Source organism: Carassius auratus, chromosome 31 (assembly GCF_003368295.1).
Source record: "Carassius auratus strain Wakin chromosome 31, ASM336829v1, whole genome shotgun sequence".
Classification (NCBI taxonomy): Eukaryota; Metazoa; Chordata; class Actinopteri; order Cypriniformes; family Cyprinidae; genus Carassius; species Carassius auratus.
The window spans coordinates 23353202-23368310 of record NC_039273.1 but is presented as its reverse complement, the minus strand read 5'-3'; the positions used below and the strand labels follow the sequence as shown (position 1 = coordinate 23368310).

General features: G+C 38.3%; 2 protein-coding genes across 5 annotated transcripts in view; both read left to right on the top strand.

Annotated features, from left to right (window-relative positions):
* Positions 1-113: 113 nt before the first annotated feature.
* LOC113050913 (proliferation-associated protein 2G4-like) lies at positions 114-7772 on the top strand. Its single transcript, XM_026214369.1, has 13 exons — positions 114-314; positions 2063-2191; positions 2908-3013; positions 3499-3568; positions 3909-4001; positions 4193-4256; positions 5328-5406; positions 5700-5778; positions 5906-6039; positions 6323-6417; positions 6505-6632; positions 6721-6774; positions 7400-7772. Exons 1-13 carry the CDS (start codon positions 230-232, stop codon positions 7460-7462), a joined length of 1179 nt encoding a protein of 392 aa, XP_026070154.1. The 5' UTR covers positions 114-229; the 3' UTR covers positions 7463-7772.
* Positions 7773-10382: 2610 nt separating this feature from the next.
* Positions 10383-15109, top strand: part of LOC113050911 (myosin-10-like) — a 64000-nt gene continuing 59273 nt past the window's right edge. For 3 of the 4 annotated variants that reach the window (XM_026214365.1, XM_026214364.1, XM_026214362.1), the window contains exons 1-2: positions 10383-10568; positions 11645-12010. In XM_026214365.1, coding sequence (XP_026070150.1) covers positions 11666-12010 — 345 coding nt within the window. In that variant the 5' untranslated portion in view covers positions 10383-10568; positions 11645-11665. Of the gene's footprint in view, positions 10569-11644; positions 12011-15109 lie in introns of those variants that run through there. The other variant, XM_026214363.1, reaches the window with a different exon arrangement.

Below are 15109 nucleotides of genomic sequence, written 5' to 3'. Positions count from 1 at the left end.
AGTCGTTTCATAATTTGTTATTTTCCTGTTTATTGCCCTTTTTTGGAACACGTCCAAAAGCCTCGGTTGGTTTTGGCGCCATCGTAAATGACGACACCTGTGATGCGGCAGCGTACGTAGTAGGCGTGGCTACGCTGTACGGTCGGCGAGCCGCCTGGTGGTAGCGTGACTGATTTCTGCTGTCCGCTCACCGTACAGCCAGAGGGACGCTTCGAAAGCCGGTGCAACGATGTCCGATGACGAGCAGCAAGATCAGACCATCGCCGAGGACTTGGTCGTGACGAAGTACAAGATGGGTGGTGACATCGCCAACCGTGAGTTTGACGTTTTAGTGCTGGAGGTGTAGAGTTAGTGGCCTCCACGCTGCTGTCTCGCGCATGCCATGTGTTAGGACGAGACGAGCAGCGTGGAACACGAGACCCCGGCGCCCAGGCCTTATGCAACATACAGCCGCACAAGATCTCTGTCAAATGCACGGCTATTTCTCCTATACACGTCTATAAAACCTGTACACTTTTTTTGCAGTCCTGTAGTATGAAGGGACTCGTTCTGGAGCTAATGCTAGCCAGCGTTAGCCCTCAGTGCATGTCAAGTGTGGACACTTGTGGCTCTGGCATTGCCAGCTGGTAGAAGTTAGTCCTCATAGGGACGGGTTACTAGTGAGTTGTCTGGATGGAAATGTCATCTACTGGCTCACTGTGGCAGACCAATGACTTGAGAGCTTTCAAATTCCATCTTACGTTATCAGCGTAGCTTACAGAAGTAGTGAACGGCATGGAGCTGAACTTTAGCTCGTGAGGTGATGCTGACTGGGCTTTTATCAGCATAGAATAGAGCAACTGGTGGATCATTCATTGTATTTGTTTGCATGGTGTACTTAAATGGTAGTGCAGTCCTTTTTTAGGTCCATTTATTGCTCAGTGATTCAAGGTTTTCTACTTTTAGTTTTGCTACAGTTGTTTCAGATATCCTTGTTTATGTTGCATTAAAGTATTCGTTCACTTCCAGAATGAAAATTCGTCATAATTCAGGTTACCCACCCTTCACTGGTTCTGAAACTGTATGAATTTCTTTCTTCTGTTGAAAACAAAAGAAGATCTTTTGAATAATGTTGATATCCAAACAGTTGATGATCACAGTATTTTTTCCCCTTCCCAACTGGTTATCTTTCAGGACATTGATTTTATACTGGACATCAAGCAATCAGAAAACTAGAACAGTTTTCTGATTGAAAGTTTGCACTAATATGACATTACAATTTATTGATATTACATCTTGAACCATTATTATGGTCCGTTTTGGTTTCTAAATGGGCTCCAAGCTACACTTTTCATTCAGTTCGCTTTTGTTCACATGTCCGAGTGCAAGACGTTTCTCTTTTCTCCGTGTTATGACCTGATTTTGTGTCACATGAAGATGTGTGACCGATAGAAGATCAGTATGTCTCGGCTGGCCTCTAAACTGAATTAAAAGAACATTCTTTGAAGACACAGTAGAGTGTGACGTCCTGAATGAATTCAAACACGGGCCTACTACTCCGTTCACATACTGCTTTTCACCTGTATAGTGCAATTATGAACGCAGCCATTGTTGTTGGCACAAAGCATGTTTATTCTCACTGCAAGCCTTGTTTAATGTAGTCCGGGTAATTTTTCGATATTTGTATAGTGTTGAGAATGAGAGCATGTTACACAACCTGTCTTATGTTGGAAAATGCCTAATATAATTATGGTTTCTAACAAGTGAGCAATAATTTTGCACTGAAATACTGTTCAGTTTGAATTGATGCACAGCCGCAGACATCAACAATAAACATACTGGACTTGTTACTTCTCTCTTTCAAAAGCCTGTTTAATTAGAGGCCCAATTATGCTATTTGTAGGATCATTTGGACTTTCATTTAGTGTGCGTATTACTCCTTTTTTGAGTAATTTGTTGAAGGTGCCATAACATTGCACATTTTCACAGGTGAAATCCAGTCATTTCAACAGTGAGCCATGTGATCTAGAGCCTCAATGGACTTTTATGCCCATAAAACTTGGTCTTGTTCTACTCCTTTTAGAGGCGCTGAGGGTCGTCATCGATGCCGCCAAACCAGGAGTTTCAGTTCTCAGCCTCTGTGAGAAAGGAGATGCTTTCATCATGGCAGAGACTGGGAAGGTCTTTAAGAAGGAGAAGGACATGAAGAAAGGTGAGAACGAAATGTGGACGTGGCTAAATGCTTGTGGTTCGTAAGAGAGTGATATTTAGCCCATTCAGAACTAGTGCTTGACCGATATTGTTTTTTTTGACGGCCGATGCTGATGTCTTGGAAAGTAGGGGGGCGATAAAAATATATATTTTATTTTAATATTTAACAGATTTGAAATTATTTGACTGGTTTAAAAAATTTGTAAAATGAACATACTTTTGGTGATGATAAATAATAATAATAATAAATGTTTTATGAAAATTTAATTTAATTAAAATGAATTAAAAAGGAAGTAAACACTTACCAACAGGGCACGCAGTATTCTGGGAAGTTTGTGTACATTGGGAATAGGGCTGGGAGATGTATCGGAATATTAGCGATAATATCGGAATAATTTTGACGGCGATGTAAAATTTGAAAATATCAAATATGAGTGAATTGCATGCACTAAAAAAGCTGACAGAATGTACTTCCTGTACTTGTTTTGTACTACTTCAGTTACATATATGTTCATATCACTCAGTCTTGATTTTAACTGATGCCGATTTTTGAAAAATGCCAAAAACTCCCGGCTGATATATCGGTCGACCACTATTCAGAATAGATGGGTTCAGACTCCTCCAGAGAAATCTGCAGGCCTCGTTTGAATATCTCTCTCCTCACACATGATGCAGAAGGTCTTTTTGTTGAGGATTGGTGGTTGTCCTTTCTTGCAGGCATTGCGTTCCCCACCAGTGTGTCAGTCAATAACTGTGTCTGCCACTTCTCTCCCTTGAAGAGCGACCCCGACTACACGCTGAAAGATGGAGATTTGGTCAAAATGTAGGCAAACTCCGCTCTCAAGTTTGTCTGCGTCTGTCTAACCTCCCCATGTCTTTTCCTTCAAGTCACTCTCCTTCCTCTTACCCGGCCCATCTTGTCTGCAGTGTTCTCCACTTTTCGTCTTATGTCTTCCTGCTTGTTCCCTTGTTCTTTTTGATCCACACATGCAACTTTGCACGTTAATGTCACGCTTAATAATCGTTTTTAATGCTTTTATGTAGACTCAACACAACACAAGTGTTCTGATATCTCTTTCATAGACTGTAAATTTCAGTATTTCCTATTTGGGCAGAACATATTGATGGTTTAGTACTTTTTTTTTTTTTTAGGCCATATTCATTTGACAACGCTTAAATTTTTGCTGTGTATTTGGGTTGTTCTCTGAAACCACTTAGGGGTTTAAAAGGCTTTGCTCAGGTTTCCCTGCACCTGTATGTCTCTTTCTATTTTCCTTCCTGAGATTCTCTTCTTCTCTTTCTCAACAGTGATTTAGGAGTACATGTCGACGGCTTCATCTCCAACGTGGCCCATAGCTTTGTTATTGGAGCTACTAAGGTGCGTGTGCATTTATTCATACTTTTCTTCCCATCTGTTACTACATTTTGTAAAAGTTAACGCCTGTATGGTTGCCTAAAGGTGCAGTTATAAAGTATCATCACACACCTCTCTGGAGTAGTTGCTGCTAATTGGTCAATTATATAATTTTATGGTCAAAACTCAGGCAGACAATTTTCTACATGGGTATAACAGTTTCATTTCACTTGAATTGATCTGTTTCAAGTTTTCAATCGAAATGTCATGTCCATTTATTTGCTAAGTAGCCATGTAAGCAGAGTTATGATAATTGCAACAATAAATCCTGTTAAAAAACAAGTGACTTTCTGATTTTGTCCAGGAAGCACCTGTGACCGGAAGGAAAGCTGATGTCATCAAAGCAGCACACCTGTGTGCAGAAGCAGCTTTGCGTCTCGTCAAACCTGGCAACCAGGTTAGTACAAACCTCTCAGTTAAAGTGGTACGTAGGTAAGGCTGAAGCCTTTTAACTTCTATGAGAACATTAACTGCCAGCTCAACACAAGATTGCATAGAATAGATAGTGTCTTATATTTGAATATAATGATGGTCTGTTTCTCATGCAAAGTCTCTTGTCTTTTCTGTCTGCCCCATTTTCCTCTGAAGAACACTCAATTAACAGATGCCTGGAATAAGATTGCTCACTCATTCAAGTGCAATCCAATTGAGGGTGAGATACAGCTATTATATCATATGGGAAAGCCCAACTGCAATTAAAACGTAATCCATCTGGAGAGTTTTGTAGAGTTTGAAGGTGTGGTTAGTCTGAGCAAACTCATTACTGAACAGAACTGAGCATGAAAACTCATTTGTACAAAAACAGGATTGGCTTGATATCTGATATTTGCTTTAAAGGGACAGTTCACCCAAAAAGTTCTCAAGTTCTGTCATGTCATCATCTTTCCAAATCCACTCTTTTGTTTATTTTTGAAACCCAAAATAGATACTCTTAATGAAACCTGAGAGATTTCTCTCCAACTTTTGAAAATCCACAGAACTAAAACTTTAATACTTTAAAGGGATAGTTCACCAAAAAAAAAAAAAAAAAAGAGAGAATTACCCCGTGATATACTCGCCCTCAAGCCATCCTAGGTGTATATGACTTTTTTCATTCAGACTAATACAGTTGGAGTTAGATTAAAAAATGTCTTGGGCCTTCCCAGCTTTATATTGGCAGTGAATGGGCAAAATTCAATAGTCCAATAAATGTCCAATAAACTGTGCCAACCTTTCAAGTTTTAAATATGGATATTTTTCTTTTCTTACAATTTGCTTCAGGAGGCCTATATTGGATGTCTATTAGATTATTGAATATCACCCATTCACTACCATTAAAAAGTTTGGACGTTTTTTTAAGTAATTCCCGATTGTCTAAAAGAAGAAAGTCATATACACCATGGATGGCTTGAGGGTGAGTAAATAATGGGGTCATTTAAATTTTTGGGTGATATATCCCTTTAAAAACCAAGATAGATTTAAATGAACAGATTTACGCACATATAAACATTTATCAATGCACATACATAGAGTACATCAAACATGGTAAATTGAAACTCAAACAGGTTTCATTTTTGGGTTGAATTAGCCCTTTAATCCCATTTAATCAGACAAAACATGAAAGACTTGAAAGAACAACCCAAAGTACCTACAGGCCTCGGCAGGAATGTCTGACTGGGATCTGCCAGTTGTTCATAGACACATGTGCCATTATTCACAGTGCTTCTCTTTTCTTCATGGATAGGTATGCTGTCTCATCAACTAAAGCAACATGTTATTGATGGAGAAAAGACCATTATCCAGAACCCTACAGATCAACAACGGTATAAAACAAAACTGAATATTGATCAAAAATCTCTATCCAAGCAATCAAGTTTTTGTGGTGGCACAGAGCCAATGTTTATACTTTTTGGGGATATTGGAAAACAAATGAATGAAATAAAGGTGCTCAGTGGTAGAGCATTGTGTTAGCAGAGCAAAAGGTTGTGGGTTCAATTCCCAGGGAACACACATTCTGGTCAAAAAAAAAATGTATAGCCTGGATGCACTGTAAGTCCCTGAATGTAAATGCATAAATGTAAATGTAGAGAGATTTGCACTGTTTGTCTCAAAACAGGAAGGACCATGAGAAGGCAGAGTTTGAAGTTCATGAAGTTTATGCCGTGGATGTGCTGATCAGCACAGGAGAGGGGAAGGTAAGTGATAACCACTCGTTAATGAATGACACCTGCCATTTTTAAATCTGTTATTTTTGGTTGTAATCATATACGTATCATACTATGGATATAAATAGATATTTAACCTGTATGATCTCTCCCATAGGCGAGAGATGGCGGCCAGAGGACAACCATCTACAAAAGAGACCCCAGTAAGCAGTATGGGCTGAAAATGAAGACCTCAAGAATGTTCTTCAGTGAGGTGGAGAGGCGCTTTGATGCCATGCCCTTCACTCTCAGGTGGGCAGCACTGTTCTCCAATTTGTTTGGTTCCTACTTGGCTAAATCGAGAGGTGTATCTGCGTTAAATAATCTGTTATTAAATGAAGCAAGTGTTTTTCATGTACATTTTCAATTGATGTGAATACCAGTGAGAAGTTGTGGGAACAATGCAGTTGATTTATGATTGTGCTCTATATTTCTATTATCACATGAGATATGCTAGGACAGTGACTTGGTGGATATATCGATGGTTTAGATTTCATGGTCATTTGATAAACAAGTTAACCTTTGTGTCCTGCAGGGCGTTTGAGGATGAAGGAAAAGCTCGTTTGGGAGTGGTGGAGTGTGCCAAACATGAGCTCCTGCAGCCTTTTAGTGTGCTGAATGAGAAAGAAGGTCGGTTTCATTATCTTTACGGCACTTCCTGTTTTGACCTCTTTCTTTACCTGGGAAACCTCTCTTTCCACCTGTATCTGTCTTTAGGTGAGTTTGTGGCTCAGTTTAAGTTCACAGTGCTGCTCATGGCCAATGGGCCCTTGAAAATCACCAGTGGACCACTTGAAGCGGACCTCTACAAGTCTGAATATGATGTTCAAGATCCTGAACTGAAGGTATGTTAGACCCATCTGTTTTTAACTTAAATTTACAACAAGCTGTTTTTTTTAACCTTGATGTTTTGGTTTCTTCTGTCATTTTCAGTCTCTCATCCAGAGCTCTGCAAGTCGCAAAGCACAGAAGAAGAAGAAAAAGAAGGTTTGCTTTAAGAAATAGGAACAATCCTTATGTTGTTTCCAAACAAATAACATTTTTCATCCATTACACACGAATTGAGAAACACAGTAGAATGTCCTGGATGCTATTTTCTGGAGAGTGAATGAGGACCTTTAAAGTAGCTTAAATGTAATCCAGATGACTTGAATGCTATTATAGAATCTTTGAGGAACAAAATAAGGTTTTAAGTTATTATAAATTTGGCACAAAGCTATTATATGGCTTCATATAACTTGGAATATGGCATGCAAGTTCTATCATCTGGCAAGAACTATTCTGAAAGTGTTACAACATCTTTCTAATGTGTCATTATTGTCATAGTTGTGGTGTGGACTTCCTAGAATTAGAATGCTTGTATCGTTATCGTTATGGTTTATTGTTGTAGCCCTTGGAGTGAACAGGCCTTCAGACTTTTGTCATTTCAGCTAGACCGTTCCCATTCATTTTAATTATATGAAAGATGCTCAGTGTCAGCTTGCATAAAGGAATGACAGCCATGCAGGATTTTCTAGATACATTGTAACTGTCATAGCATTCTGAATATTTTAAATAACTGAATACCATCAGTCTGTTCTCTCCTAATTCATGCATTTGCATTTTGTTAAAGGCCTCCAAAACTGCAGAGACTGCTACAGGCCAACCAGCTGAGAATGAAGTTGCAGCTAAATAGAGGCTACACCCTCGAAGAGCAAAAACATCAGCATTTCACTCTCGCCCTGTTTTATCCTCTTCACCATCAAACATTGGCTCAAGAGTCACTGTTAAAGCCTGTGTTTAAATGATTTCTGCCTCCCCCTGTTATGGAGAAATATGTCATTAAGATTTGGACTCCAAGCGAGTGCAACAAATTTGTACTTTCATAATAAATCTACTTTTTTTGCAGCACTCAATTTACATTTCAACTGGAACGCAATGCCTTTTTCACAATGTAATTAAAAAAGCTTCGCAATTCTTTTTGGAGAGTTGCGTTTTTCACAACATATACCGCTGACTGTATAAAATGCTTTGTTTGGCCCATAGGTTCATTTGAAACAGCATTACATTAGAAGAAGTGGTTTGGGAAAGAAAAAATTGTTTTTTTGCATTTATTTCTCAGGGTTCTGAAGAAAAAGTAGTTTTGGACCGTCAGAATCAAGAACACATCCCTGGAAATTTGATGACTTGCTGGGGCATTAGAATTTGAATTCAGTGTACGGAATTTCCGAGCACTTCTTTGTTGTGATGCTATAGCATTTCAAAAAGCGGAACATTACGTTTTTTTCTATAACTTCCATCCCTTTCTACAAGTGTCACATCTGAAGATGAAATTAAGGAATGTTTTGGACATACTTTTATTCCTGCCCATTTTCTTATTTCACATTTTAATTGGTTTAATTCTCTTTTGTTGATGCTGGGAGATTTTCCAAACAAACTTTAAGGTCAATTAATTCAAGTTAATATTAGAAAGTCTGATTTATTAGGGATTGGGTTAAAGGTCTGGCCCAAGACACACTGAAGCTACTTCAACTCACTGAAAAAGGTTATGACTTCCACTTGCCAAGGGCCAACAGCATATTATCACTTTACCGTTTATGAGCAATAGTATCTGTTTGACTGAATATTCAGCTCAAAGCTAGGCTTGGACTGGATTGAGAAGCTTTCCCAGTGTCATTTTACAATCCAGTCAGTGCAGTTATTTCAGGAGACGTGGTGGGAAGTGGCTCTAGAGCATTTCTGGATCAGTCCTGTTATTTGAGGCTTAAACATCTTTTTAAATGTTGGTTATTGTTACTTGTTCTGTTTCTAGATTGTAACAGTTAATGTGGGAGAGGAGGCCAGAGGTTTGGATTTGACACAATCTTGTTTTTGTAGAACCATCATATGGGGCTATTTTACAACTAATGAAATAAAACATAACTTTTAATATATTTTCTTTAGGTTTGTCATCATTAATTGTAAAAATGCACAGTCTGTGCCGTGCATTTTTATAGTCAGTGTTGAGTTCTATGTTGGTAACAAATAAGTCATTTACAAGTTTGAAGCACGAAGCAAATGTAATAGCTGTGAGAAAATAACACCAACTTTTTGAAGGTTTTATGTCGATGCTCTATTTATAAACCAGATAATTATATATCTACAGATTTATTTCTATCTCCAGCAGGGAGAAGTTGAACCTTTTAATGGAAAAATAGTGTTTCTTTTTAGTTTGGCAACAGGGGGCGCTGTGCGGCCCAGACGATCAAATCCCATTAAGATGTATTTAATTTACTATGAAACAAATTATTAAAATCGATAAACGTCAAAAAGCCAAATCACATGATCGTTCACAACAATACTTTAAAAATAGCTAAAAAGTATATAATTCCACAACCACTTGTCTTACCTGTAACATGACAGATATACCTTACATTGACTTAGCTGTTTTTTTAGTGAGAAAATTGATTTATAAGTTTAAACATTACAACATTTTTTTTTTTTTTTACAGTTTTATAAACACACATAAATCGAAAATAAAAACCTGAGTATGTAGCATGCAAAGTTGGGGATCGTTTAAAAAAGTTATCTGAAACGAACTGTTCGAAAGAATTGATAACTAGAAAATGTTCCCCATTAATTATTTTTGTTTTCACAATTTTTTTTTTTCATTGCAAAACTTATAGAAACATACAGAAACTGGTAAGCGAGACATGAATATATTCCAAATTATATATAATATATTCCAATTATAAAAATGAGAACAGAAAACAAATTTCCTGGATTTGCGTCAAATTTTGGTATTATCCATAGGCCTAGATAAAAGTGCAAAAATATCATCCTTTTAGAAAAGTTGTCATAATACATAAAAATGTTGCACTCTTTTTGTTATTTTTAAGTCTAAGAGATGAAACGAGACTCAACAAGGGAGATTAAAGCCATTTTTGCTTGTAAATAAATAAATTTTCATTCAATATAAGACAATTAACAACATATTCAGCAGATACTAGCTTTGTATTTTCATAATAAAAAATAGCATCTTTCAGGACGAAGGTATGGGTCACATTTGTAAGACAGGGTGCTTAAATCAACCCATAATTTGTCAATCAAAAAACAAATGGGCTGCTTTTCCTTCAACAAAACCACAAAACGAGCAAGACTCATCAACATTAGAATTTTTAGAAAAAGACAAATTAACGGGACACATTTTATGGAATCACTAGAAATTGTATTTCTGTCAGTGAGGTTGTGAACGTCAAGATAGTTAATCTTCCTTCGCCTTTTTACTATAATTTACTACCAAATATATTTGGTATCAATTATTTGTATTATTATTTTTGAACTATTTTTACATTTAACTTTAATTCATTATTTTGAACATTTTCAGCTCTTATGCATTTACTTTTGCACCTATTAAAAAGATGGCCAGCCCCCTCTGGTCAGTGTTTCACACTCAAGGCCTTGCAACCAATGCATTCAGATCCAGCTCCGCTAAATTGAAGAGAGCTTGCGGGAACAATCGTATTTTGTTGGGGGTGTAATGTTAACAAACCAATAGCTCGTGGTCAAGGCCCGTTACAATCCAATCCCCGTTCCACAAGGGACCCGGTGGGTGTGACCGGAGAGGCGGGCGCAACAGAGTGCGATGCTGAGTTCGGTTGAGGAGTTCAGGACCGCGGACAGACGGTGGCATCAGTGTAAAGGTGCGAAGCAAGGGAATATTTGGCCGACTTTCAAAAGACCTGGATTATAAAAATCGGACGCGCTGGATAGCAGTTAATTCATCTCTTCGTGCACGTAGGTCTCATCGCTGACAGCCCGTGGTAAGTTCATGCGTCTTTTCATTTTTGTCCCGGTTCCCCTACCGTTGCCGTGTAACGGATTATTTTTCGCAGTACTTTTCAAGAGGCGGGGAGAGCTCGCGCGCTAGCCCTCGTTAGCGAGTTTGTCATTGCAGTTCCCTTAAGAAGATAAATACATTTCCACCATTTGCAACCCTTTGTTTTTTGGCTGCCCTGAGCACTATATGTCGGCTTCTAAAACGTTTGTCCGCCTCGCCACGGGCCGTATAACGGGAGATGGTGATGAGGAGGAGGCGCGAGGAATGAGCACGCGCGAGGCGGCCGCGCAAACTTCAGCTCGCGCAGGAGACAATGTTATGTCAGTTAACGGTCACCGCATCGTTTTATTAGAATACGTTCTAATGTGGCATATTTGTCGGTAATTTAAAATTATTTTCGAGACGGTGACCGTCAGAAAGGTGTTTTTATGCGGGGTTATCATTGAATGAATTTTTGAAGGACTGTCCGGTGTTCTGGATTACCGCATCGAATAATGAGTCGCATCTGGGAAATAACAGATACGACCCATTTTTTGGCTTATTTTAACCTTATTTTTTTCTTTGCGAAAATCACAGTAACTCTTAGTCCAGTTGTAGGCCAGAGTAGACTTGACTAGACTAGAGTTGGGTTGTTTTTTTGTTTGTTAATGCGACTGTGGAGGTGATCCGTATTAAACTCACCTTAGGTGTAAACTGATGCAGATAATGTTTTACATGCAGCTGTTTCATGAAAAAACTAGCTTTGTTCAGCTCTATATATTACAAAAATGCAATATCTGATGATTATTTATCAACTAACAGTGAGCTGGTTAGGTGTGCGTTATAAATCCACACATTTGAAATCTATGTAGTAGATTAATGTTTTTGTATCTTATGAATATTTGCATGAAAAACTTGCTGTATAGTCGCTGTGAATTGAACATTCTCTGCTATATCCATGTAAAACCAATGAAATATTTGACCTTTAAACGCCTAAGCCACTGCTGTGTCATGTCGCATAAATTCAATGACAATCTCTGCTCTTTCATCACTAACTCCCTTTAACTCTTTTTTTTCCAGGTGGCCTATTTTTAGTTCCTCATGCCGGAGATGGCGCAGCGAGAGGACCCTGAGAGGTACCTCTTTGTGGATCGGGCCATGGTCTACAACCCTGCTTCCCAGGCAGACTGGACGGCCAAGAAGCTTGTGTGGGTTCCTTCCGAACGGCATGGGTTCGAGGCGGCCAGCATCCGTGAGGAACGTGGAGAGGAGGTGCTCGTGGAGCTGGCTGAAAATGGCAAGAAGGCCCTGGTGAACAAAGATGACATCCAGAAGATGAACCCTCCCAAGTTCAGCAAAGTGGAGGATATGGCAGAACTCACCTGCCTGAATGAAGCGTCCGTTTTACACAACCTGAAAGATCGCTACTACTCTGGGCTCATTTACGTAAGTGTGATGATAATTCATTTGCTTTCAAGTCAAATATTTTTTCTACATTGGTCTTTGCAGCTTTGTGTAGGGAATATGTCTGCAACTAATGATTATTTTGATGATTGATTACTCTGAAGATGTTTAAAGAAAAGAGAAACTAGGCTACTTTTATTATTCAAGAGAGAGAAAGAGAGTGTGAAGCAAGCTGTTCGGAGGTTTAGCCCCATCATTTCCTTCATTCCCCAAGTGTGGAGGAGCTGCGATGAAGTCATTATGAGATCTCAATGAGAGCAGCCACTTCTTCACACTTCTGTTGATATTCCCACCCAGTTACCACCTTTAAAAACACTGGATGGAATTTATCCAGTTACATTTTCATTTCCCATCATTGAGAGCTTTTCCAGGTCCATTGGCCATATCGATTGGCGACACTTCAGACGTTATGAAAGCAGGCACTGTTGTCATTTTACACTATGATGAGAGAGTGCAGACCACTCTCCCATACCCACTTAGCAGTGTGGAACACTGTCAGACTGGATTGTAAGGCTAGTTTCCTGCCTTTTTTGTTATTTAAGCCTCTGTGGTTGCTGTGCTCCCTTTTTATATGCTGCAGTAATTAGCCATAGAGGCCCATGCTTGGCCAATAAAACCTAAAGTTTTATAACAGGACCTTTGTGTTTGGCATTGAGCTACAGCTGGCTTGTAATATCTGCGAGATGTCAAGATGTGAGACTGACTGTTGATAACAACTGCATTCCTCCGCATTCCCCAAATTTCTCAGCTTCCTTAATACTGTCGGCTAATGTTATGTTTGAAGAAATACAGCCACAAAATGGAAACATAATGTTATGTATTTATATACAACCTTTTATATAGATTGTATTTATATAGAACCGTTTCCCTGTGTGCGTGGCTGGTGACCAGACCTCAGGCTGGTGTGTGGTACAGTATGTGCTCATATCTGCTGTGTGGGCAGAGCCATGGAGCTGCTGCGTTCCTCTCTGCCTTCCCACACCCCTCTGTTCTTGAAAAGCATGATGGGTGATGACACGTTAGACTTGATTTCTCTTTATGGGTTTGTTTAGAGCAAATATTTTCCAGTTCTGTATATTTGGCATGAAGTGAGGTTTTTTTAATTGTTACATTTTTTTGAGCTTGTAATTTTTAATTGAAATACCTCACCCTGATCTTTCGGTGAAATGACTGACTTCTTTCTCTTTGGTGACATATGCCGCACTTATTCAATCGTCTGCAAACTTGCATTCAGATGCAATCATCAAGTCCCCACCCTGCAGATTTTTTTTCTTTTCGATAATCCATTTCACATTGATGTACGTCACATATGGAAGAAATGAACTGTCACTATTTCAGTTTGGGACATTAAATGTACAGGAATATGTAGTTGTGGCTTGTCCCTGTTATCAGAATTTAAAAAAGAAGAATGATGAGAGCATTGTTGAATCCTTGGAAACTATACAGGTTTGGTATTTTGATGAGAGTCTTCTCGCATAACACGAGACATCAGTTGACTCATTCCTTTTTTTATAAGGTTTCCAGATTTGAACAGCATTTGAAAAAATGAGTGAAACAGGATCATAACATGTAGAATATTTTTAAGAACTCCGCCTGGATTTATGCTTTGGGTGAACATGCAAAAATTATACAGCTATATTCAAAATCAACTAGTGTGTTTAGGTTAGGTTGCTTGAACAGCTAGTCAATCTTAAAGGGTTAGTTCACCCAAATATTAAAATGATGTCATTAATAACTTACCCTCATGTCGTTCCAAACCCATAAGACCTCCGTTTATCTTCGGAACACAGTTTAAGATATTTTAGATTAATCTGAGAGCTCTCAGTCCCTCCATTGAAACTGTGTGTACGGTATACTGTCCATGTCCAGAAAGGTAAGAAAAACATCATCAAAGTTGTCCATGTGACATCAGAGGGTCAGTTAGAATTTTTTTTTTTAACCAAAAATAAAATAAAAATAATGATGACTTTATTAAAAATTGTCTTCTCTTCTGGGTCTGTTGTGAGCGTGACTGCTGTGAATGTTGACGTACGATGCTGCTGACGTGTTATCATTGTTATTGGGCGCCAGAAAACACGTTAGCAGCTTTGTTAACGCGCTCGCAACAGACTTGGAAGAGAAGACTGAATACATGAATGAATGCTGAATAAAGTCGTAATTATTTTTATTTTTGGACCAAAATGAATTTTCGATAATTCAAAAAATTCTAACTGACCCTCTGATGTCACATGGACTACTTTGATGAAGTTTTTCTTACCTTTCTTGACATGGACAATATATCGTACACACAGCTTCAATGGAGGGACTGAGAGCTCTCAGATTAATCTAGAATATCTTAAACTGTGTTATGAAGATGAACGGAGGTCTCACGACATGAGAACAACATGGAACGACATGAGGGTGAGTTATCAATGACAAATTTTTAATATTTGGGTGAACTAACCCTTTAAGAAGCTCTGTCAAACTAGGCTGGTTCAAGGTCATGGCTATTTAAGGTCATGCATATCTTAAAGATATTTGGCATTTTCATAAGGTGACGGAAACTTGAGACAAATAAACAACATATAAATAGGATAAATAACCAAAAACTGACAAATTATTTGTTGTATAGACTTTGGGATTTACTCATAAATGGCACAGTGCTTTTATAGTTATTCGGTGTAGCATGTGGTAAATTGTTTATGATTACAGTTTTGCATAGCTCAGATGGAAGGCTGTTTTCTTCCATATGTAGCCTGACAAACTTTGAGAGTCATGCTGGAGAGTAGGGCTCCACAATTGTGACAAATCATATTTGTCAATTATTCCCTTGAAATTGTAATTGTGATTATTAATTACAGTTATCACAATTTTACATTGAATGATGTTTACCATTGTTTGAAGCAACAACATGCCATATTTTTAGATAAAAATTGACAAGCTGAATACACTCTTTATTGCTTTTCTATAGCATTAGGCCTAAGCCTCAGATGTCAACTATACATTGGGTTGGTTTCTTCTTTAAATAAAAACAAAAAAAGGAAAAATATGCATGGTATTATGTTTTACTAAAACTAAAATTAAAACAATAAAAAACCCCTT

Excerpts from the sequence above, each read along its gene's own strand:
- LOC113050913 (XM_026214369.1), top strand. The coding sequence starts at position 230 with ATGTCCGATGACGAGCAGCAAGATCAGACCATCGCCGAGGACTTGGTC. Across the intron at positions 3,014-3,498 it reads GATGGAGATTTGGTCAAAAT|TGATTTAGGAGTACATGTCG; the intron begins GTAGGCAAACTC and ends CTTTCTCAACAG. Across the intron at positions 6,633-6,720 it reads TTCAAGATCCTGAACTGAAG|TCTCTCATCCAGAGCTCTGC; the intron begins GTATGTTAGACC and ends TGTCATTTTCAG.